This window comes from Drosophila biarmipes, chromosome X, assembly GCF_025231255.1.
Source record: "Drosophila biarmipes strain raj3 chromosome X, RU_DBia_V1.1, whole genome shotgun sequence".
In the NCBI taxonomy this organism is placed as follows: domain Eukaryota; kingdom Metazoa; phylum Arthropoda; class Insecta; order Diptera; family Drosophilidae; genus Drosophila; species Drosophila biarmipes.
In genome coordinates this window covers 5,750,141-5,775,718 of record NC_066611.1, presented here as the reverse complement: position 1 = coordinate 5,775,718, position 25,578 = coordinate 5,750,141, and the positions used below count along the sequence as shown (strand labels likewise).

Here is a 25,578-nt window from a genome sequence, read left to right as displayed (position 1 = left end):
TTGGTATTTCTATCTAGCTATCTATCTACTTTTTAAACATTTTACAATAATTTAACAAAAAACCAAAACACGATATAAATTATTCTCGTCTTCAAACAAAAAATATGCAAAGACATTCTGAAATCTATTAAAAAGTGTCAAAAAGTATGCAACTATAAATTCAATATTATTGGATATTTTTAGACTCTGCAATATAATTCAGTTCTCTAGTTTCCATAATTTCTCGAAGTGCAACTGGACGTGTCTGGTAATGAAATCATTTCCTTTTGCTCTTTTCAAGTTTTCACCAGGATTATCAGCGGCGAACGAGGGGCCAGGCAATCCGAATCCCAATCCCAGATACCAGCCGCCAGTCAGTAGTTCCTGGAGTCCAGTATCGCACCTTGGGCTTCTTGGGTGCATGATCGCATTAAGTTCGGTTCGTGCCGAATGCTCCGTGTGTTTTTGTGTGTTCGTGCTCCACTTGGCAACGATTGCCAGCGGAATGCCAAATTAGTCCTAGTGCTCCCCCACTACTATATATATCTATCGCACAACATCCCTCTAAGACAAAAGAAGGAAATGTTAGCCATAAGGCAATAAGGCCAACTATTGGCACTACCAGTAATTTCAATACTTTATTTGATTCTTGAAATCTATCATTAAATTTACCGCAAAAGAATAAGAAACTTCTTTCTAAAGGTTTTTGAAATAAAATATTTCATTGCCTATTTTTAGGCGACATTAATAGAAATTTCTAGAACCGCATAAGTGACAAAATAAATACAAATTTGATGATAAAAAACGTTTTTATTATGTTATAGTTTTCTTAATTACAACTTTGGGAATCTTCTCATTAATTAAAAAAGAAACCGTTGCCAAAATAAAAAACCTTTGCTTATGAGTTCAACTCTAGAAATCTTCATGCTCTCCCCCAACATAAAGCCTTTTGTGACAAACAGGAAAACTTTGCAACTTTGATTAAAATAAAATGCATGCGATTGGGGTATGTTTTATGTTTAATTTCATTATACGGCTTATATTATTTTTGTTGGCTACAAATCAACTAAATGGATATGAAAACAGGAGTGGGTGGTGGTATGTGGTGTGATGATGACAGGCTAAGCCCGAAAACGGCATCGATTTATCTGTTCTATTGGGTTCGGGGATTCGCAGGAGGAGGCCGAGGGAGGAGAGCCCCCTATGAGTTCACACACACGTCAGAGCGGAAGGACACCCCTTAACCCCTGACTTCCCGGGGGGTGTAGATCCTATGTACCACACGCGTGAGTTGTATATAAGAGCGAGACCATACAGATGTGGGTGGAGCCTCCGAATGGCCAGGATAATTGTGTGTGTGTGTGCGTGGGTGGGTGGGTGTCGCATGTGTGTGGGTGTCGCACTGATGTGTCCAATCAGAATCGAGGCACACACACCCAAAGTCGGGACTTTGGAGATCCCTCTTTCTCTCACTTCGTCCTTTTCTCTCGCTCTCTCTCTCTCTCTTTCTCTGCCGCAGGATATGTTTGTGTGAATGACAAAAAAAAAACACACACACCCACACACACAAAATAAAAAATAGAGGATGGCAGCCGAGGGGTTCCAAAAAAAAAAAAGGAGAAACGAACAGAGAAACGAACTGGGGACCCAGTCAGCTAGAAATCAACAAAAGCCTGTCAGGATAATGGGTAGAAAGCGGGGGGTTCGGCGTGGGAAAAAAGCTGGAAAAGAAACGAAAAATTGTTAAGCAGCTGGAAAAACCAACAAGCGAATGTGGATAACACTGATGGCGCTGCAGCTCGAGTGGCAGAAATGGAAATGCAGAGGGAAATGAGAAATGCAGTCGGCAGATGGAACCCACTGCTATAGGGATAAAAGTACAGCACATATATGCACACACAGCTGGAGGTGGAATGGATCCTACTTGTCTGGCAACTTGAAATGCAGGGGAAAAATAAGAAAGAAAAAAACTGATATGATTGGCCTCTCCACCGAAGTCACTCAACTGAATATTTGCATATCCATCGCCCAATCAATTGATTTAGCTGTCCTAATAAACACTATGTCGAAGTCCTGGGAATAAATATCCATACTACGGATTTCATACTTATAAAAAAAGTATAAGCCCAAAAATATATTAGGTATATTTATGTATAGCCAAATAAATTTTAAAGTTAAGTCAGATACACTAATTTCCTAAAATGACATGTTAAACCTTTCCTTGTTTACCAATAGTTAGGGTTATGGCTCTCCCATCATCAGCTTTATAAACTTGTGCCTAATTTTCTTCATTCTACTGTCTTTATTCTGTTCTATACTTAGACATAATTTGGCGCAGGACATCGTTTAGCGACCGCCCACTTTGAAAAGTGTCTCACCTTCGAGCGGTGCAAATGGCGCATCAAGGAATCCCAAGAATTCAAGCTTTGGTTATGACCTCCTCAAAAATCTTTTTGGGAGGGGACTGGCACACTCACCATGCGATAACAAGAGCGTGGCTGCGTTTTTACAGCTTTCCACAGAATGTGCTAGCCGCGGGTACATTAACTAGTATATGCAATATGCCTTTAAAAAATATACCCAAAGAAGTTCCAGTTTATTATAAAATAATAAAGATAATAAACGATTTAAGAGATATAACACTATAGATTTGGTATACAAATGGTCAAGTTTTGGGTCCACTTTGTGGTCACCTTTTTAAAAATCATCGAAAAATTAAAACAATAAAACGGGTCCGCAATTTTACAAACTAACAGTATACTGTTTTGGAAAACTGAATCAAAAAGTTTTTAGGGAATAGAAAACATAAAAATCGGGATTAAATTTGTTATATTATGAGTTATTTAGGTCCACCTCATAAGTTTTTAAGATATAACAGTTCGATATATTCTTATTATATATGATGGTAATGACCTCCTTTCAATTTTTTAATATTTAAAAAAAATAATCTTTTTTATACATCGATAAAAACCAACAAAGTAAAAATATTACATAAGAGTATTCAGCATTCGCTATAATTGGCAATGCGCCACACTTTTTCTCCGCTGCTTTCGCACTTCCATCTGCAGTGAAGGGTGCGAACTTTGTCACTCCGTTAACGTCAAGGCCATGAATACATCAACGCGCCATTCACCACCCACCCAGTGGCCCCCAACCACTGGCGCTGCGATTCCAATTGGAGCCTTTCGTTCGCGCTGGAGTCTGCAATTGGGAGTTGCCTTTGTCCGGAGTATGGGATTTTTTTAGGGGTTTTGTGCGGATTGCACAAATGCCATGTCCCCGTGTTTACCATCACCTGAACCCGAAAAATATTTCACACCTTTGCACACACGTACAGGAAAGGATGTGTATGTGGGAACATACCTCCGAGATTCACGGTAGCGTCTAAGATAATAGCACTTCGGGTTTTGATATAAAATCATATTATACAGTATATATATATAATTGTAATATATTTTACTTATTCATTCTAGGGCAATAGACAAAATATAATTTTCTTTAAATGATTATCAATAAAAAATTGTTATGTTGTTTTGGTATTTAATTAAGCACTCTTCTGCTTCCTAAAAAAGAAGATAATGATCTGTTTTGATAAGTTATTTTTCGAGCACTATTATTTTGACCTCTGCTGTGTATGTGTGCTTCAGTGGATTGCTCGTTTGGCTGTCACTTTGCGCTGGCACTTTGCAGTTCGCAGCGCTTGTTGAAATTCATTATGGCAAGGCAAAGCGAAGCGGTTGTCATCGAGCGGAAGAGGCCGGAGTGGGCGGACAAAAGGCGGCGTGACAAACGTAACGTAACGGAAGACAACAGACGGACCCGTGCGACTGGAGCAGACATGCGGATGGAAAGGAAAGGAACGGAAAGGAAACGGACCGCTGTTACCCATCACTGCTGCCCTACACTCATTATAGCCATATGACACTGGGCCAAAAATTGACCAGAATGCACTGCTTGCCGACTGCTTGCTACTTATGACTTTTACAAAGTTTTACCAAAAAAAAAATCGGAAAATATCCGTAAAATTAAAAAAAAGGCGAAGATATACTATAACTTAGAATTTTTGTTAATACAAAAAAATTCCTACGTTGCCCATGCGTAACTGCCTCAATTTAAAACAATTAGCACTGCTTTTTACTGATCACTGATCAGTTTTGTGAACACTGCTTGCTTTTTTTTAAAACTCAACATCAGTTTATAGACCTTAAAGTTCCTGTTTTACTTTAGCTTTCTTAACCAGAAATATGTAAAATATTATTTCTAAAAAATATATTTAGCATCCGTGCCATACAGGCATGCTCGAACGACAATGCTGCTTCTTTTTGGAGCGGCTCCATGTCTAAATGTCGACGACAGGCCATTTTCTATAACTTATCTGATTTTAATTGCTTCAAACATGTGCGTGCCACATCATTGTCCTTTTCCCCACGCACACACACTCACCTGCACATCTGTCTCTCCATCGTATGTGTTTTATATATATATATATATATATTTGGTGTATCTGTGTGTGCGTCTAACATCCTTTTTGGCGCTGTCAACATTATTTCACGTTGGGAAAATCGGAGAACAGGAGCTGGGAAATAGTCGCCAAACGCTCACGTCGTCACTCCAGACAAGTTGATGACCTCCACTACCCAACTTATACCCAGCTCCAGCTCCAGCGCCAGATCCGCTTTTGTCCTTCGTCCTCCGCCAGCGAAGTCTCTCATGTGAGCTTGTTTATCTCGCCAGCTCTCTAGCTGCTGGCTTCTTTTTATGAGCTTTGTCGGGCTTTGATGTTAATTACCCTGTAACAACGACGACGTCTTCCTCTGTCCACCCACCCCGACCCACAAAAAATACCCCTCCCCCCAGCCGGCTCTTCAGTTTTGGTAAACAAAACAGCAGCCATTCCGCACTCCACTCCCCCAAAGATTTTTCTATCTATCTGTATATATATATTTGGAAGTGTGTGTGTGGGCCACCGAGCTGCCCGAGATTATCTCCAAGGACCTATAAATCCAGTCATTAAAGTCAAAGTCACAAGACGCTGCTGCCTTATCAGCTGCGGGGGGAATTTCGAGCGAAAACCCCCACCCCCGGCTTTGGTTTCATAATAAAATTAAGTAAAATTCTCAAACACACGAGCCAGCTGAGGGAATTTCCTTTGTGGCGGTCCTTGAGCGTCGCATTACCTCCCCCCGAAAAAAAAAAACAAAAAGTCTTTATGGCATATGGTTGCACCTGGCCCTCTGCTTAAAGTCAAATATTGAACTTGCGAATGTACTGGCGTTGCCATAGATGAACCCGGCAAATGGCTTTATTAACCAATCATTTTGGCGAGACTTTCAAATTGCAGCAGTGAGGACGATAAGTCCTGGAACTCAGGCTGATGCCTGAGATATAGCCAATATAGAGGGTTCGTAGTAGTAGGAGACGGAGTTCAACACCAGGCGTTAATTAAAATTTTTTGTTTTAAATATTTGCCAGGGGTTTTTTTTCGTTTAATATTCATTTTAAGATTTTTTAATTGATGTAATGACTATGCTTAATTGTTTTACAAAGTTTTCTGGATCCCATCAGTATGGACATTTTTTTTACAGGTTAAAAGAACTTATATACTTCTCAAATAACACTTTGGAATCGTTAAAAAAACTACTGAAGTTCACATTCCCAGTGGTTTCTTCTGCTTCGAACCCACTCCCATATTTTTTTGGCCATGTGAGTGGCGTCAGCTGCCATTGACCAAATAAAATCAGGGACCCGAAGGCCTCGCAATTCTCTCGCGATAGCCATCGACAGCAGTCGAAATGAGTAACGGGCATGAGTTATTTATGGCTTTTAAGTGACAGCCAGATCTGCTCCAAATCGGAATTGGCTAGAAGAAAGCCCCCAGTGCACAGAGTCCCAGTGCCAACGGCAATGCCCATTCCCATCCCGAGCTGTCATCTTACATATGGAGATTTATTTCAGCTGCTAAGCGCATTTGTAAGCATTTTTAATAGAGTCCGAGTTCCAGATAGCCGGGATTCGAGCGAGACGGTGGGGTGGTTCAACTACAGTGGGTTAAAGTGGCCAAGTGGAGTGAAGTGGGTGCGTTAGGCCTCCGGCAGTCAACAAATTTGGCTCAGATTTAACGCCGAGATTGTCGCACTACAAGATTTTTGCGGACGGCAAGTTTTGGGTGCTCTTGAGAAGTGCTACAATTTCTTGAAACAGCTTGAAGGGAACCCTTGAAGGTGCTTACATATAAATCATTCATGAAGATTTACAATTATTTCTGCCCTTCGACCTTTTCTTACATCAAATATTGTTTAAAACCTTTTGGCTGATTAAAAATTACTAAATATTTGTATTGACCTTAGAAATTTCTCCTTAAATATATGAAATTTGTAAATATTTAACCATAATTCTGGTTAGCCCTAACAAACTAGTGAAGTTCGAAAGAAATCACTTAAAACTGTGCCCAAAAGTATGCAGTAAAAAGGGAAGATGCCTTTTATAGTGAAATCCTACAAAAGAAAAGCATTTGTTGCATACTTTTAGACGCCATTAGGAGTGATTTCAAAACCCTAGGCATTTTAGTGTTTCTTTATTTTTTTTCCTTATGTTTCCTTGGTTCGACAAATATCCCTCTATGGAAAAACTGGGCTAAAGCGTTTTAAGTGGTTTTTTAGCTTCTGCGTGACTTTAATGCAGGATGGGCGTAAGAAATTAACTTGGTTAGTGAGTGGAATGGAATCGAATGGAACGGTGTGGACGGGGGACGCTCTAGTGGCAGTTGTGATTTCACTAATTTGTCGTCGTGTTGACTGTCAAATTGGATGCCATGTGTGGGTGTCATTAATGCCAACCCCCGAGAAGGAAACGCAGAGACACGGAGACACAGAGACGACTCATTAATGCCACTCATCAAAACTATAACGAATGTTGAAGGGTCCATCCCTTCCGCCCAACCCCCGGCCATCCCAAATCGGTCTGCGGCCCCACATCACCCCCTTTCTGGGAGTGCGTGAGAGACACATGAATATATCCTGGCTGGCACTATAAATTTGGGTTAGGTTTACCCCACAAAAAGCGACACAGACGTAGACACAGACGGCGGGAAAATGTGTGTTTTTGTGCTGATGACGCTGCTGATGGCATTTGTCGCCGTTCTCTGGCCATTTCCATTCCAATTCCACTCCTTCGTGCTTCGTCCTTCGTCCTTTTGCGCCCCGTCAAATAGGCATTCAGCTATTTTCGCGTAAATTGCTGCTAATTTTGTTTATCGCAGGACAATTATCCAAGCGAACGAACTGACAAATGAGCCACACACTTGCCGCCCCCAAAGAAACCCACACACACGAACTCACACAACCTCTCGAAGGACATGTGTGTGTGTGTATGGAGAGTCCTTTGTTTAGGTATTCCAGCCATTCCAGCCCACGGAGTATCAATACTTTGGATAACCGAGGATCCCAAGCATCACTATTTTTTCTTAGTTTATTACAAATATTTTTAAACAAAATTATATTTTTAAAGATCCCAAGTTCAGTTTTAGAATCTAAATATTTCACTCTCATATATTTTTAATGAAATGTTGAGATATCTTAAAACCAGCAGTTAAGCAGGCATATAAAAAGGCTCTACTCAGCCTCTGTCGGCACTCGCACAGCGTACAAAAGCAGTCATCAGTCCAAGTCGACCGATGCTTTAAAATAATCATTCTTAGGCAATTTTAAAGGTAATTTTTAACCTAGAAGGGGTTTTCATCATACTTCAGAAACTTAACCATTTTCACACTTAAAATTCCCCAAAAAAAAATATTGCAATTGTCTAAATATTAAGTAGCATTGCAACAATAAGTAGAACGTCCCCACCTTTTTCCCCCACCCCCCCAAGAATTTCTACCAGCCGTTTAACACTAACTAAGCCGCTTACCTTCCCGGCGACTTTCTAATACAACAAAAGAAAGGCAGTCCGAAAAAAGAAAGAAAAATAATGCCCTGTGTCCCTGGGAGCACAAAATACAAAAAAAAAAAGAAGAGGAGAAGGTGGTGGTTGCAGGGGCGACCAAGTTAAGAAATCAAACAGCTGACATAAATAACATTTTAATTTAAATACGGCAGGACACAACAATATTTTTTTGCCGTTAAGGTAAGCAGAAGGTACAACAATAACAACGACGGGGACAACAAGGACAGCGGGCGAAAAAATACATATTTAAACAGGATCTCGCCCGAGAAGCAAACAAAATTAAACAGCACAATGGGGAGGCGGGGGCGTGTGGGGGGAGCGCAGTCAGCAGTGGGGAAGTAAATTTTATTTTAAAATAAATTTATCGCCTTATCCGTTGTCCACGGCAGCCGCGGCAGGAATATCAGGAACAGAGAACTGAAACAGGAGCAGCGCCAGAGTCAAGTTCCGCCATGTCCTTACAGAGGGTATTACGCTGTGCTCACTGCCCTGCAGTCTAAGTATATTCCTTAAGTTTAGGTTGCAAAAAAAATGTTTAGCTTTATAATAATCTTAATACTGTATGATAAAATACTGAAAGTAAACTATAAAAATAATGAAGCTAATAATAATTTTTAAAGCAAAATTTAGATTGAATGTAGGAACTAAAGATTAAAGATGAGAAAGAATGATATTATTATATTACATTATCATCATTTTTGGATTAAAAATAGGTTTTATGATTTTATGAGGTATCTTAGAAACATACCTTTAAGTTATTTTTTATATACAATGTTTGTTTTGTGTAGTACAATAGGATGTTCAATTTAAAGTTTAAGTATTTTCTCACGAAAGATATTATAACTTTACATAAACATAAACTTACATTACAAAAAAGAGCATACGGCTAAACGTTTCTTACTATGAATATTTTTTTTGGATCAGCGTAAAAACGTAAAAAGTAGGGCATTCGATCCTCGATTTTTATGATGCATTTTGAATCAGCTTTATTAAAAACTTAAAAATTAGAGCAAACGGTTAGGGTTCCTTGATTTTTATGATATTTTATGAATCTGCTTTATGAAAAACGTGATAAGTAGAGTATATGGTTGAACTTTTTTATAATAGAATTAATAAAAACTTTAAAAGTATTGCATACCATAAATTGTGTTCCGATCGTTCAAAAGTATGTTTCTTGGTATTGATAATATTTTTAGGATCATCTCTGTCAAAAATACGAAAAGTAGAGCATACAACTAAGCGTTTCCTGATTTTTCGAATATTTTTGTTTTGCTTCCTTTGGTTCTGGCTGCAGTGCCCCATAGCGGCTATTGCCGGACAGCCAAGGAACACATGAGACCGGGAGGTGGGATGTAAAGGCGGAGGCGGGGACTGCCACCCGCTGGCAGCTGGACAAGAACGAGGACGGGGACGAGGACGAGGACACCGACACGGATGTGGACTGTGGATGCGGATGCCAGAGCGGAGTCCCAGCACGAGAGCTTCATTTGAACGAAATGAAATCATAATGAGATTTTTGCGTTCGTTTTTTGTCGCCGCAGAGGGAGAAACGAAGGAGAACAGGGGAATGGGAATGGGAATGGGATTGGGGATTGGAAATGGTAATGGGATGGTTTGCTTTGGTTTGCTCTGGTTTGGGGGTAGTGCCAACCGACGGAAGCAGCAATTGCCATTGCCATTGCCATGACCATGGATGGCATCGCGTAATGACAAAAATTCATAATTGGATAAAGAAGCGGACGTGTGCTGCTGTGCCGTCCATAAAACACAAGACCAGATTGAAATTCAAGAGCTTTTAAAGCGAAGCAGCTTAGCATTAGCCCCAACAAATGGCCAATAAAGTGTGCAAACATTTGTCAAGCGAAGATAAAAAATGTATTCAAAAGGACTTTAAATAAGGGAAACCCCACAGCATAGATAATATGCTAATAATATAATATTTGATTTAATATCCCCACTAATTAACATTAAACACTGCCTGATAAATCAGTTTGAGGTGCCCTATTGTGCCCATTAATGGCTTCTCGGCTGCTCATTAACATCAATTAAAGCCCAATCAAATATGTGGCCCTCGCAACTGTTGATTCCCTGACATGCCAGCGAATATTTGATGGTAAATCAAACCGAATTGCCGCTCATAAACCACAATTTAATGGGACACCCAGTCTCCTGCGACTGCGTAGCCCCCTTTTTCGGCCTTATGGCAATTGTGCACTTGATTGTTAGCGGCTTGTTGGGCAGCCAACAGGGCGGATCATCCCAGACCGCAGTCCCCATGCCGCCAGCCATGTGGCTATATGGCCAACAATATGGTTGTTGCTTGTTCGCCGCTGCTCGTTGGCCAATTGTTGTGATTGTTGGCAATGCAAAATGCCAGGCATTCGGATGCACTGGCGCGTAATCCGCAGCCGGCAATCGAGAGAACGACTTGAGAATTCACTTGACTCGAAATGAAAGAATCTGAAAAGAGCACAGCGAAACAAATGAAAATAATATAAAGGTGGAAGCCCCATGGTAAAGAAAAAGGAAAACGGAAGTAGAACGGCAGGAAAAAAATAATAATCGCTTACAACACAAAAGCAACAATATATGTTGGCTTTTATTGTAGAACCCAGAGATGAGCTCATTTCAATTTAAGATTGCCTATGTTTTTTTTCAAAATAAAAATTTTCAATTTGGAAATGACAATAAATATATTTAATGATCTATTTACTTTAATTTCAAATCTTGGCTTCCTGATGGACTTACTTTAAAGCCTTCAAAGTATTTAAGTATTAAAAAAATAAATAGATTTTTCAATTCAGCAGCAAAAACTTAAAAATATACTGTTCAATGCATAATATTTATATTAAAAATACATACATACACATACCAAATATATGAAAGTATTTCAAAATACAAATACATTAAATAATTTAAAATTTTTTTAAAATTGTAGAAACTTTTAAGAAATAGATTTTGAAATACTTTGAAAAGCTATAACCAAAAATATGCAATGCAAAGCCAACTTTTAGACACATTAGCTATTGAATCTTTATTTTTTTTTTTTTTTTTTTTTTTAATTAACATCTTTATTTAATATAATCCAGGAACAGATCTAATTAAAGCCTTTAACCTAAATGTTTTCTTAAGTAAATAATCTCTTAATTATAAATTATAATTAGTTTTCAACTTGGTATATAGGAGTAGATCAAATTACGACTAGTTTCAAGTAAATAATATATTCATATTAGTCTCTTAGAAGCAGCCCAAAATGTCTTCTTTTGAGCTTGCGAATTGGGATAGCCCCCTGTAATCTCCGGGCTTGATTATGTATAAAAAAAAAAAAAAAAAAAAAAATACATAATCAAACGGGTAAGTTTACAAATCATGTGCGGTTTTAAGGTTTATAAGTTCGAAATATATTTTTGCATACTTTTAGAGACTTTAACGAGATTTTCAAATTCAATTTTTGATTATGTATAAAAAAAAACTTGTTTAATTTTTTGAAATCTTTTAAAAATGTGCCTAAAAGTATGCCACCATTAATTGCCAACTGACATTTATTTTTCTAAAACATCTTTGTAGGTGAGATAGAGATTTTACATTAAAACCACACAACTTGTAAAAATTAACGGCTTATCATAAATATAAATTTAATATAAAATATTTTGGAACCCTTTAAACGGGTGTCTAAAAGTATGCAAGCATTTATTCTTAAGCCGAAACTTATATTTCTTTTGGAAATGTTTTTGAGCCACGACTTTTAAGATCCATATTTTAATATACCTACTTTATTTTTTAATATAATTGCTGAACCCCAAATTAGGTCACTAATGAATGACAAACCTTAAATCCCTTCGCAGAAGCAAGCCTGATTTTATTTGCACCCCATTTTCATTCGCTTTCCACATGCTAAGCAGCAGCAAAGATTAGCTGGAAAAGCAAAGGTTTTTCCTTTCAGCTTTTGTGGCTGCTACTGATGTCCTGCGACGTTTTGCGCCATGCTTCACTCAACAAGTTCCATTTGCCCCACCAAAGGACAACAGCAGCAGCATCCACATAATCAAGAGGAGATTATGTAATTAGTCTGCAGCTGATTGATGAGTCCTGGCAGCTGTGAGCTAAAAAGTGTCCTCGGCCAGCAAATCCGAAGGCAATCAGGGGTCCTTGTGATAAAATTTAAATATAGAAAACCCCCTCTTTATTATATTCAAAAAAAATAAATAAATTGCCTTTAATATACAGCAATAAAAATAATATATCAAACAAATTACGTTAGTATTTGAATTGAAACTAAAAATAGAAATGTATTTAAATAATTCCAAAGATTGAGCTTTTCAAAAATAGAAAATAGAATACATAAAGCAAAGCATACTTTTAGATAGCTTTATCATTGCCTTTGTTTTAATTTAGAGATTTTCGTCTGAAAAATGAAACATTAACCCACATAGGCCGCGCTTTGTGATGCATTCGATTTGTACTTAACCAAGCTGAATAACTAAATTTGCGAGTGGCATTTCGCCTGTCTGCCGTTGGTAATTGTATTAACTACACATGTGCTGGAATATCGGGAGTGTGGAGCATCAGCTGCCACAACTAATTAGCCGGGGCCCACATGCATAGGCAAACTGCGTTAATGGAGTGCGTAATGGGTTAATTTTGGCCTGGCAATTCCGCAACACCCACTCTTTTTGCGAAACCCCCACACTCCCTTTCACTCGCTAGCCGTCTGTCAATGTTTGCACTTTTGTTTAGCAAGGACAGCGGGTTTGGGTGGTGGGTGGTGGGTGCTAGTTGTGGGTGGTGGTGGGTGATGGGCTGATGGGTGGTGCCTTCTCCGGTGAAACGTGGAACGTGTCGACGTCACAGTCGGCGGGGAAAACCAAAAGTCGGATTCAGATTCTCATTCAGCGGCGAAGTCACCGCGTTGACGACAAGTTAATCACATCGTGTCCAATCAGGCGAGCTAATCCCTCTGACAGGCTTCGACATCCACATCCTCTGACTATGACGCTTACTTTGACTCTGAGAATCTGACTCCGAATACAAGGCTGCTCTTTATTTTGATATTTTCCCAAACATTAATACCCTTTCCATCGAGAGGGTAAAGTGGATTCACATATCTTCTTGTGGTAAAAATATTCAATATCTTTTTAAACTAACCCCTTTCAAATATTTCCTAAACCTAAGACATTAATAATAATGGTTGATAGTTGAGACTGTTTAAAGTGGAAAAATATTATAAAAATTAAATTTAAGATTATTTTAAAGAGTGAAATACAACAAATAATCGAGTATCCCACACAAATCACTAGAAGTCACTTTAGAATGTTTTTGCACACCTAAAAGTATGCAACAAAATATTTTAACAGCTGAAATACGATAAATTCCTTTAGTATCGTTTTCACGGCATACTTTTAGGCACCTAAAAATTTGTATATTAAAGTGATTTCAAAACTCTAGCGATTTCTTCAACCCAACATTAAAAATCCTCATTTTTCTCCCTAGGAAAGCGTATTCAAACTTCTTGACGCCCCGCCATGAACTCTCCCCGGCCCCTGATTATTATTACTATTATGGATGTAAACCTGGCAACATCTGCTGCATATCAATTTGTTGTCTCCGACTGCGAACGCTTAAACTGATCCATGTCAGGTCGCCAGGACCTAAGCCCACAGGAAAAGTTTTTTTATTTTTGGGTTATTGGACTTAGGCAGCTAAGCCCGTTCCGGACATTGGCAATTTGCATTTCCCGATTCAACATCATCGACATTTCCTAGTGGCCAATTATCGCTTAAGCTCTCTGTTCTGCTTCTACTTCGGTTTTTTTTTCTTGGATTTCGGGTGGCTTTAAAGTTGAGATGGGCATGGAAAATCGGAAGGAGAGACGGGGCTGGCGACTTGGCCTGTTTAAAAATTCGTTTAAATTCCATTGCCGAAAGTGGCTTGTCCCTTGTTGGCAAAGTCAAAAGCAAAGTGGAGAGAAGTAAAGGCTGGGAAAATATGCAGCAACCGCGAAATTGAAATTTTGGCTTCGCCTGCCGCGGCGGCTTCTTGGCATTGTTTGGGAAAAATCGGCGCAGGGATGGGTGCTCACCACCTGATCCTAAGTAAATACCAGGACAAGCCGGGCGGCAGCCAAAAAGGACACCCAGATATCCATGCATGTGACTGGATATTTATATTCCCTTTTCCTGCTTCTCTCTTTTTTTTTTGAATATTATGCCTCGCGAGTTGGCTTTTCTTTTTAATTAAATGAAACCAGAGGAATTGACCCAAAACGCAGAATAAATAAATATTTACGGAAGGGATGAGGGTTTCGCTCGCCTCGTCCTCCTCCGGAGCATCTGTTGTTCCATGTTCGCCGCTTGTTTTTGTTAATAATTATTTTACTTTTTTCGACCGAAGGAGGTGAAAAGAATTCAAAAGATGCCGCATAGCCATTGTTTACTGTGGAAGCAAAACCGAAACACAGCAGCACAACAATCATGTACGCAAAAAAAAATGAAAACAACAATAAATATTTCACCTTCAATAAATCATTTTCCATTTCGCTGTTGGGCAGCAAATCCCCTTTACACCTTTGCCCCTTTCCACAGCGCAAAAAAAGGGTTTCTTGTCAACCCCAAGAGTTTTCCCCTTTTTGTAGCCCAAATTCAGCAAATTTAAATCGAAAATATGTTTAAATTAAATGAAAGGGTCTTAAAATCATAAAGCTTTTTGGGTAAAATGTAAAAAGCTGATTCAAGGTTTAGAGAATAGAATGCATATTGCATTCCCTGAACAATTTTTAAATATTTTTTATTTTACAATCAGAGAACCCAGATCGTAATGTGATTATATATTATACTAATAATATCATATGTTTACAAGGTTTTGAAACCCATCCCCCGAATTCAATAAATTTAAATAAGAACAACAACTTTCTAAGATTTTAAGACGATTTTGATGACTGGTTTTAAATCTACTAAATAAATAGTATGGTTCAGCACATATTTTTTAAAATCTATGCCTATTGCATTTCCTTGCAATATTAAAAAATATATTTTAAACTTCATAAAATCAAGGAACTTGTAAAACGAGAAACGTGTTTACTATAAATAGAACTAGACCTGCCGGTAAATATAAACATTATGTATAAGGTTTTAAATGAGGTGCTTTATGGACCGGTTTAGGGTATTTTTTGAAGAAAACCTAGTCGACCAACCGGTCAGCTACCAGTTTTGTTGTGGGTCAAAAAGCGAGCATTTATGATTTATATTCTGGGCTGGGCAAGGGAAATGAATTAAGTCCTTGAGTCAACGGCGGTCACCACTGCCCATCTCCATATGCAGGCAGATATATAGTTACTTGGTAACACATATCAATTTGGTTTGACTTGTTTGTCGGTCTGTTTGTTTGCCGGCTGATAAATTGGCACTCAAGTGGATTAAAATTGTTTGCAGCTAAATAAATCTGTGTGCCCGGTCTGGACATTTGTCAGGATGGAAAAATAAAAGGTGGTTATGGGGGGTGATGCAGCAGCATATCATGTCTGCTTCGCATATTAGTTTCAAAAAAAGAGAACGACAAAAAGGTAAGTTCAAGTCAGGTTATGAATTAAAAAAGGGCCTCCTTTCGAACGGAAAGTTGTGGGCCATGCTGTGCTCTATTAGAAATTCCAGTTCCCAGTTCTGTAATTTTTTACCTCATCAGCAGCTCGCTCTCTCTGCGAGGTAACTTCAAAGGGTCCTATTAGCTCGACAGCATTTTTCGGCATGCAAAGGCATTTTTTCAGTGCGCTTCTTCATCTCACATCGCATTTCATCGCGGGTCAGTTCATCTCCCCGCCGCATTTTTACTTTGTTTTAACAACTTTCAAGTTTTGGGCTTTTAATTTTTTCTTTTTTTTTATATATACATTTGGTGGGCTCGACCCACCGTCACATATTTCTGATGCTCATAAATATGCTCAGATGAATTCGTAAAAATTTAAATTAGCAGATTACTTAATCGGCGATGCTCTAGCTCTATAGGGTTTTTACTACACTCAGCAAATATCAGATTACGAGTTCAAAAATAAAAAATATAATATTCAAAAAATATTATACACTAATAGAAACGGGACATAAATTAGAATATAATAAAAAGAATAATATACCTTCGTTGTTTTTGATCATATACTATTCTACTCTGAGGTATAGTATTTTTTAAGAATTTATATTTTTCATCAATATTTAAACTAATATAACATATTGCACTTAAAGGAACTAAAAGTATTTTCATATTCAAATCTTTAGAATTCAGTTTTCGTAATAAACGTATGATTTTTAAAAAACTATATAATTCAAGCTAAAGAGTATATAAACTTCGACCTGCCTTTCTTGTTTATTGTAGATACAACCCAGTTTTGTGATAAGAAACTCTCTAACTCACTATAAATTCTAAAACATTTTCCCAGAAAATTATTTTTAATTTTTCAGAGTGCTTACAAATTCTTTTGGTTGCTTAGAACATATAGACCGCTCCAAGGCCAAAGCTAGGATCGGTATAACACCTTTTCAAACTGGGGAATGTTATCTGCAACTGGTCAAAAATACCATTAATACGAGTATATTATACTTGTAGTATCGTTCGCGTGTTTCCCACTTAATATGCCATGTCATTGACAGGCCAACGTTGACCATATTAAGTCATTAAGACGCAAACAGTGGGATCAAATGATAAATTTATAAAAAGTATTTAATCATTAATCACCAAAATTTGACAAGGTAGTAGAAAAAACCCCTTCATTGTAAATACCCCAGAAAAAAAGATAAACACAAATGTTATATACTAAAATTGTAGATGGGAATTCACAATAATTGTATAAAAATGTATATATAAATATGCACTTACCTGTTCCATTAATTTTAAATAAGGGGAACTATTTTCATCAAATTTCGAAGCAATATAATACATCTTAACATCCATCGCTGGGTGACACACGTCCAACCACTGTTTTCGGCTTGAATTGACCAAATTTGCGCAGTGTTCCAAAACGAAACTTAAACATCAGAAATTGATGTCGATGCTTGATATTGCGCTGATGCCGATGTTGATGCTGATTACGCTGCTAAGTGGCAAAAAACATTTCAATTCGTGCACTTTGCCATTTGCATACCCTGCCACATGTAATATTGTTACCTATTAATAAAAAGAATATGTCATTACTAAAGTTATACAAACAAAATTTTAAAGATTTAAGATTCTGCAAATGTTTATCTAAAAAAAAAACATCAAAGAAACTGATTTTTGTTCTAAGAAATCATTACCTTTGATTTAGGAGCAAAAATATTTAAACGAAAACCTGCAAGACAGTACCTAGAGCTTTCGAACTGCTTACCACATTTAAATCACTCCGAAGAGGGTATTAAAAATAAGCAGAATTAATGAGCTAAGAGACGGGCCGCCAAAAAAATTCGGTAAACAAGTTCGCTTCGGAAGCTGGCCAGCTGAGATTGCTGGCTCTGTGATGATGTTGTAATCTTAAAACTAGGCGTACGGTGCAGCAGCGAAATCAGTCTGAAGTCGGACTTCGAGCGCGGGGATACGATGACAAGAAACGCTGGCCTGGTGATTCTGCTGTGCATTTGGGTCCAGTGGAGCGATGGACGCAACTCGCAGAGTCTGCATGTGCGTTTGTCCCACGGCGGCTGGTTGATCGGACGCCACTTGACCACTCACAATGGCCGGCACATGCGGGCATTCATGGGTGTCCCCTATGCAGAGCCACCACTGGGGGATCTGCGCTTCCGGGCGCCCGTCGCAAAGGCCTCCTGGGAGGGCGAGCGGTTGGCCATCAAGGATGCTCCCATCTGCCTGCAGCGGGATCCCTTCCGCCGCGACATGATTCTCGAGGGTTCCGAGGATTGCCTCTACCTCAATGTTTACACGCCGGAGCGGCCCAGGATTAATGGCTCCCTGCCTGTGATGGTGTGGTTCCATGGCGGCGGCTGGCAGTGTGGCTCTGGCATTAGCAGCTTCTATGGTCCGGACTTTCTGCTGGATCACGACATCGTCTTGATTGCGGCCAACTTCCGGTTGGGACCCTTGGGCTTCCTCAGCACGGAGACGCTCGATTGTCCCGGCAACAATGGCCTGAAGGATCAACTGGAGGTTTTGCGTTGGGTTCGTGCGAACATCGCCTCCTTTGGCGGTGATCCTAACAGTGTGACGGTCTTTGGCGAGAGCGCTGGAGGCGCCAGTGTCACCTATCACATGCTGTCGGAGAAGTCACGTGGCCTGCTCCATCGCGGCATCGCCCAATCAGGCACCTATTTCAATCCCTGGGCACAGCCTGCCCATAAAGGAGTGGCCGCTGGCCGGGCCACCAAGTTGGCCGAGCTGGTGGGCTGCGGATCCGCCGGGGAATGGCCGGAAAAACTGGAGTGCCTAAGACAGAGGCCAGCCGATGACATTGTGGCCTCACTGTACGACATGTTTGTAAGTTGACCTTCTTTTTTAATGATTGGTTTTTAGCTGCAAATGGGATTTGTCAATATTAGAAGCTAGTAAAATCAAAAGATTTCTGCTAGAATACAGGAGAAATAAGGTGAAAAGTGTTTAAAAATCTAAAAGATTATGCTAAAAAAATAAGTAGTAAAAAAACAAATAGTTTTGTCAACAGAAAGTAAATTTAAAGGATTTGTAAAAGTTAAACTTATCAAGAACTAAGTTAAAAACTATTTAAGGTTTAAAAAGTAATACTTATGATCATAAAAATAGGTAGCGTTTTCTATTTTTTTTTCGAATACTTAGTTTGTCTTAAACGTATCTTATTTAAAAAAGGTGATGCATCACATTTTGACTTAGTGATTTTTACCCATGTGCATAAGACTTTCATAACCAACAGAAGCCACCATAATTCCACTATTATTTACAATACTTTTGTTGTATCTCACAACAAATGTGTGCCAAAAGCTGGACTTTTGTGCGCTTTGTGCTGAAACTCAAAGTGCTATTGATTAAAAGAGAGTACAATGGAATTATTAAACAAATTAGGTGAAGGGAAGCCCAAGGCATGACATTGAACTTTGCTTCTTTTGCAGGTCTGGGACTTTGACCCAATGATACCTTTTCCGCCAGTGATTGAACCGGAGCACGAGGATGCCTTCCTCACCGTGCCACCTCGCCAGGCTCTGAGACCCCACGGCTTGGCACTGCCCCTCCTGGTGGGCGCCACCGCCGAAGAGGGCCTGTTGAAGACGGCCGCCCTGATAAATCTTCCCCAGCTGTTGGACGAGTTCAAGTCCCAGTTCGACCAGGTTCTGCCCGTCGTTCTGAACTACGATCACCACGAGGATTCGGTTCGGCGGAGCATAACGCAACGGATCGAGAACTTCTACTTCAAGGCGGGCCATGATTACGACAAGGTCAATCACCAGAATCTGACCGATGTGAGTGGGATAAAACAGATCTAGATAATATTATAAAAATACATACATTAATACAACCTCAATTTTAGCTGATTTCGGATGGCTGGTTTGTGGCCGGCATTGATGAGTACTTACGCCTGCGGGTGTCCCAAGAGGACGTGGCGCCCACATATGTCTACCTGTTCGATCACAAGGGCGCCGCCAGCTTTACGGAGATCTTCAAGGGCGGCCGGAACGAGTTCTACGGCACCTGCCATGCGGAGGAGCTCCAGTACTTGTTCCCCATTGGAAGGGAGCTCTTTGTGAGTGCTGTACCCACCCAGAAAGATCTGGAGCTCCGCGAGCTGATGCTCCACCTGTGGGTTAGCTTTGCGCAAACCGGGTAGGCCCGCATACCACTTACCTGTTTTTAGGACCCCAACTAATGGTAGTTCCTCATTATAGCGATCCAAATCCCAGGAACGCCAGCTTCCATTTGCCAAAATGGAGTCCCGCTTCCAGTTATCCAGTGGAATACGCCCGCTTGGGCACCAAAGCCGAGGATTCCACGTCCATTTTCCAACTGGAAAACGAGCTGATGCAACAGCGCGCCGATTTTTGGCGCGATTTGCAGCCCCATTTGCCCGCCAGCCATGCCCACAACGAGCTGTAGGCCTTAACGAGTCTCTATCCAAATGTATTCCACAATCCATTTCATTAAATTGATGTTTAGTTAACTTTTCACCACAATATACGCACAAGCCAAAAGTTCTTTCTCGTTGGCGTCACTTTTTTGGCTTTGGAATTTTACCGCCAAACATAACGGGTCTGGGAAGCTGCCAGACCTTTAAAGCCACTGTGGCTGCCAGACTAATTGAAGCTATTATTTTAGCTTTTGTTGGGAAGTATTTTTTGTAGGGAATATGTAAATTTTAGGTTTAATAAAAAAGCGTGGAGATGATTATATAATTTTATGGAATATTTTAAATGTTTAAAAAAAAAATTTTATAAATATTGTCAATAGAAAGTAAGTAAGGTCAAAATGCGTTTAAAAATATTTTTCCAGCATTAGTAGCTAATGTTGATTTACACTGGTCGGCCTAAGTATTTTGACGAAACAGAAAGAAGTTTCTTCAAACAGAAATAAGTAACTGCAAAAAGAATTTTTCAAAAATCATGCCTATATTTTTTGTGATTTTTTAAAGGAAAATATTTTTAGGAACGAGAATATATAAGTTTTATTATTTGTATTATTTTTCAGAGCTTTCAGCTATTTTTTAGCTTTTTCTTTTTATCGGCATCGGTTGATCTGGCAACGCCCCACCCGGCACTACCAAATCGTTAGAAAAACCTTAGAAAAGTCCAAACAAATCAATACAGAAAACAGCGAGATTAGTTCTAAATATAGAAAAGTGTCGAGGGGCAAAAAATAGAGGATTAATGTGCTAAAATAAAAAGTGAAAAGTATAGCAAACACTCATAAATTCAAACAAAAATAACCGTGAACATTTGAAGCAAAACGCGTACGAACACGTCTATCGATAGGCGCCCAGCTGATTGCGTCTTATTTATGGTCAAAATACGGCTATCAGCGGAATTTCGTTTGAATTTCATTAGATTAGTCATGCACGTCGTGGGCCAAAGTCTCGTGTGGCTATCTCCATAAGCGATTCGGACTCTCCGCTTCAATTTCCTTTCCTTCCCGAAAGAACCCGGACACCACGTGCCGCAACGTCGCTCCCCCGCGAACTATTGCCGCAGCATTGGGATTCCGAATCCGGATTAACCGAGCGATAACGAGCTGGCCAAATAAAAATCACGGGCACGGGTGGTTAATCTATTAATCTATTTACGCCCCGAAACGAAGCCAACTAGAGAGCCAGTGATAAGGCGGTGCTCCCCGGTCGCCACACCAAGTGCCGTATTCTGCTAATACCAAGTGCGCCATGGCCGCGAACGGAGTGGCGATTCCCAGCCTGAAGACCAACGGCCTTCCCAGCCTGGACAAGAGCATGCCCCCGGCATCGCCCACGCTGCCGAGTCCCACCATCCGGCGGAACAAGAGCGACGGCAAGCTGATGGCCCAGGACGTGAAGGAGGCGCGGGTGAAGGTCATCTATACGGGCGGAACCATCGGCATGGTGCGCAACGAGCGGAATGGTAAGCAGTCCACTCCAGAAGTATCCCAACTATTCAGATCCCATAACATTAAAGTAGCTTTAGGTGGATTTTTAAAAATATATTTTGATAGTTGTTGAAGTGGAAACCATTGGTAAATCATTTAAGAATCTTTATACTAAACAGAAGGTTTTTTAAAAATATATTTTGTAGATATAGAAATCTTTATATTAAATTGATGGTTTTTTAAAACATATTTTGTTAGATGTATCTATAGAAATCATTAGTAAATCATTTAAGTATCTTCATATTAAAAAGAAGTTTTTTTTAAAATATATTTTGATAGATGTATATATAGAAATCATTAGTAAGTACTTATTTTAAAAACATTAAGATTAATAGTATTGTGTATATACCAAACACCACCCCAAAAATATCCTAACTATTGGGATTTTATAACATTCAAGTATCTTTTTATAAAATAGAATATTTGAAGCTATAGAAATAATAAGTACTTAGTACATCTATGTATATCCTAAATATTGGGATTTTATAACATTCAAATATCTTTATAATAAATATAATATTTTTTTACAAAATATTTTAATAGATATATCTATAATATAGAGAATACAATTTTTTTTTTAAATGTTTCGTTACTCTAAAACTTCATTTATCATTATATCACTTGTATGCCCCGTATTATTCTCATTTGTATGCCTTAATTTTGTATTGTTTAATATTATTCATTTCAAACCTATGTATATTCAAAAAGTTAAAACCAAAGGCACAGCAAATCCGGAAACCACAATCTAACTAGATACCATATCTTATGATATATGGTATTTTTATAGCCGAAAGACAGGAGCGTACCCGAAATATAGCCAGATAAGATAAATGAAACAACACTTTTGCGATGCACCTGAAGAATAGTCTGATTGAATACCGAATGGCAGTCTATATTAGTTAACAGATAAGTTCAATAATATAGATAGTTGTTATACGCAATCAGGTGTGCTTGCACTCAAGTATTACCTAGATATTCGTTGTGATACTACAGGTTGTACATATGTGCAAGTAGGCACTCACTGAAAGCAATTGTAATCAACAGATTGCCGCCTGTTGATGTTGACAAATATTGGTTTATAGTATTTAATTGTTGGGTATTACGTATTCTAATCAGGGTTTCGAAAAACAAACATTCAATGCACGAAGCGTGAAAGTTAATCATCTTAACACTGACTAACTAATGGACTCATTTGAGATTAAGTCTTGTTTTAATAATATTGAGTGGCATGTAAAGCGTGCTTCTTTATAATGCGTTTGATAAGGTATTTCTTAAATGAAATGGTAAAAGGTTTCTTTTTTTATATCATACAGAAAAAGATAAGTCATGTGAAAGCAGAAAAAATTATCAAAAAGTCACGTATATGTAGAAAGTAAATATTTGTTAAGCTAAGATTATATTTTCTACGAAATCCTCTAATTTTTTAGATAAAAATTCGAAGCCATTTAGCACTTTAATATAAATTCCTTGGTAGTGATGTCAGAAAGTCATAAGAATGTTAAAATTTAATTAAAGTTGCTGAAGGACGCACGTTCCTAACAAAGTTCTTAAGCATGGCACGTACCACGTTCAAAAGACAAGACAAAAATGTATGAAAGTGCTGACATTAAAGAGAATGTCTTATAAGGATTGTATAGGTCTTTAAAGGCTTTAAATGGCATATAAGATTTCTTTAACAATATTTTCATTACCATTTTAGTGCTGGCTCCCATTCCCAATGCCCTGGTGCGAAGCATTCGCAAGTATCCCAACATTCACGACGAGGAGTACGCGTTGCGGCGCTTCGGAGCATCTGCGTCGATGGCTCCACTGGTGCTGCCCTTCGTCCAGGGCGTGGATCGCCGGATTATCTACCAGATCACGGAGTACACACCGCTGCTGGACAGCAGTAATATGACGATGAACGACTGGGCCAGGATAGCCAGCGATATTCAGGTATAGTAATATATATTTTAATCCTTTTCCTAAAACTAATCATTCTTTCAATTATTTTTCAGCAATCCTACGAGTTCTTCGATGGCTTTGTGGTGCTCCACGGCACCGACACACTCTCCTACACAGCCTCCGCCTTGTCCTTCATGCTGGAGAACCTGGGCAAGACGGTGATCATCACGGGCTCCCAAATCCCCATCTTCGAGACGCGAACCGATGGCAAGGACAACTTCACCTCGGCTTTGATAATAGCTGGGAACTATATCATCCCAGAGGTGTGCATCTTCTTCGGGCACAAGCTAATGCGCGGCAATCGCACGGTGAAGGTCAGTTCCAATGCCCTGGATGCGTTCGATTCGCCGAATGTGCCACCGCTGGCCAGGATCGGCATCGATGTGAATGTGGACTACCGGCTGATCTTCCGGCCGTGCAGCATAGAAAGGTTCTCCGTCCACCTAAATCTCGATGAGAATGTGGGTCTGTTGCGCATCTTCCCCAGCATTTCGCACTCCACATTCCGGGCATTCCTGGCGCCACCCATTCGAGGTGTTGTCCTGCAGTCCTTTGGATCTGGTAACATACCATCGAACCGAACGGATCTGATCGATGAGCTAAGGGCGGCTGCCGAAAGGGGCGTCATCATCATCAACTGTACACAGTGTCCCAATGGCACCGTGGCGGAGATCTATGACACGGGCAAGGTGCTCTGCGATGTGGGCGTGATTCCCGGCTACGATATGACGCCCGAGGCGGCGCTGTCCAAGCTGGCCTATGTCATTGGCAAGGAGGAGTGGTCTCTGGAGGTCAAAAAGCAGGTAAGTCTAAGTTACTTTTACATTTTATATGATTATTCATACATAATTTCCCTTCGCAGATGATGGAGTCCAACTTGAGGGGCGAACTTACCTCACTGAAGGCTCCGAAGATGGAGGACTACGACCTGGTAGATGCGGTGGCCAGATCTCTGCATTTGTCCTCGCCGCAGGAACTGGACCAGCTGGGCGAAACCCTCTTTCCGGCAATGATCAATGCCGCCGTGGCCGAGGGCGATCCCAAGAAGATCAACAATCTGAAGGCCTATGGCGCTGACCTGTCGGGAACGAATCATGACCAGCGCACGGCCTTGCACTTGGCCTGTCAGCTGGGCAACGTGGAGATCGTGAAGTACCTGCTGCAGAACGGGGTGTCCGTGCATGTGAGGGATCGCTACGATCGCACTCCGCTCCTGGAGGCCGTGTCCACCGATAGCCACGAGATCATCCAGCTGCTGATCAACTGTGGCGCCCACTTGACCGGCTCTTCGCGAGCGGTGGGCGAGCAACTGTGCGCGGCAGCGGCCAGAGGATCGATGGTCAGGCTGAAGTCGTATCAGTATGCCGGCGCCGATCTCTCCCAGACGGATCCTTCGGGCCGGACGGCCTTGCACGTGGCTGCGCTGCATGGCTTCTTGGAGGTGGTGCAGTATGTGCTGCCCTACTTCGAGAATCCCAACGAGAAGGACATGCTGGGTCTGACCGCCTTGGATTACGCTGAGCGTGGAGGACATGCGGCGGTTATAGAGGCTCTCAAAAAGACCGAATAACTCAGGAATTTCTCACAGAAATCTCTTCCGAACCATAACTCAAATTGTTCCTTAGCGCTTAAATAACTTCTTAAACTAATGGATTTTTTTGTCCCAGATTTTACAACTAAAATCTCTAGAGGCTCTTGTGACACCCCAAGTCTCGATATGCTGTACTTAAGTGTTGCATCTAGTCTTGTTATCTACTTTGTATAGCTCACATATTGTATTTTATATTTAACATAACGTAGTTAAAATGTTATTTTGTATGTCAAAATGTTATCCCTCACTAAACCCTGTTTTGAGTAGTCTTAATTTATGTTTGAATTCACTAAATGCAAAGTTATTAATTATAAATCCTATTTTTATTCCTAATAACGTCACTTTAAAGAATAATTTAGAAAGTCCATGAATAACATCGAAAAATTGTATATAATAAACAAGTATATATTTAAAATGTTGAGTATTTATTACAAGCGGTGTGTATTGGTATAATGAATAATACCTTAAATAAAATCAATGTGTACTGGGATTATATATTGAACTATTACAACTAAGGGTGCTGCACACTACATTTTAAAAACTATATAAATATTTTCTAAATTGATATTATTTTGTACATT

At 39.7% G+C, this 25,578-nt stretch overlaps 2 protein-coding genes across 2 annotated transcripts; both read left to right on the top strand.

Annotated features, from left to right (window-relative positions):
- The first annotated feature begins 17,424 nt into the window (after window positions 1-17,424).
- On the top strand, window positions 17,425-20,040 carry LOC108032990 (venom carboxylesterase-6). Its single transcript, XM_017107067.3, has 4 exons — window positions 17,425-18,366; window positions 18,972-19,319; window positions 19,388-19,680; window positions 19,743-20,040. Exons 1-4 carry the CDS (start codon window positions 17,476-17,478, stop codon window positions 19,948-19,950), a joined length of 1,740 nt encoding a protein of 579 aa, XP_016962556.1. The 5' UTR covers window positions 17,425-17,475; the 3' UTR covers window positions 19,951-20,040.
- Window positions 20,041-20,624: 584 nt separating this feature from the next.
- Window positions 20,625-25,312, top strand: LOC108033192 (L-asparaginase). Its single transcript, XM_017107436.3, has 4 exons — window positions 20,625-21,437; window positions 23,162-23,397; window positions 23,460-24,209; window positions 24,269-25,312. Exons 1-4 carry the CDS (start codon window positions 21,224-21,226, stop codon window positions 24,974-24,976), a joined length of 1,908 nt encoding a protein of 635 aa, XP_016962925.1. The 5' UTR covers window positions 20,625-21,223; the 3' UTR covers window positions 24,977-25,312.
- The last annotated feature ends 266 nt before the right edge of the window (window positions 25,313-25,578 follow it).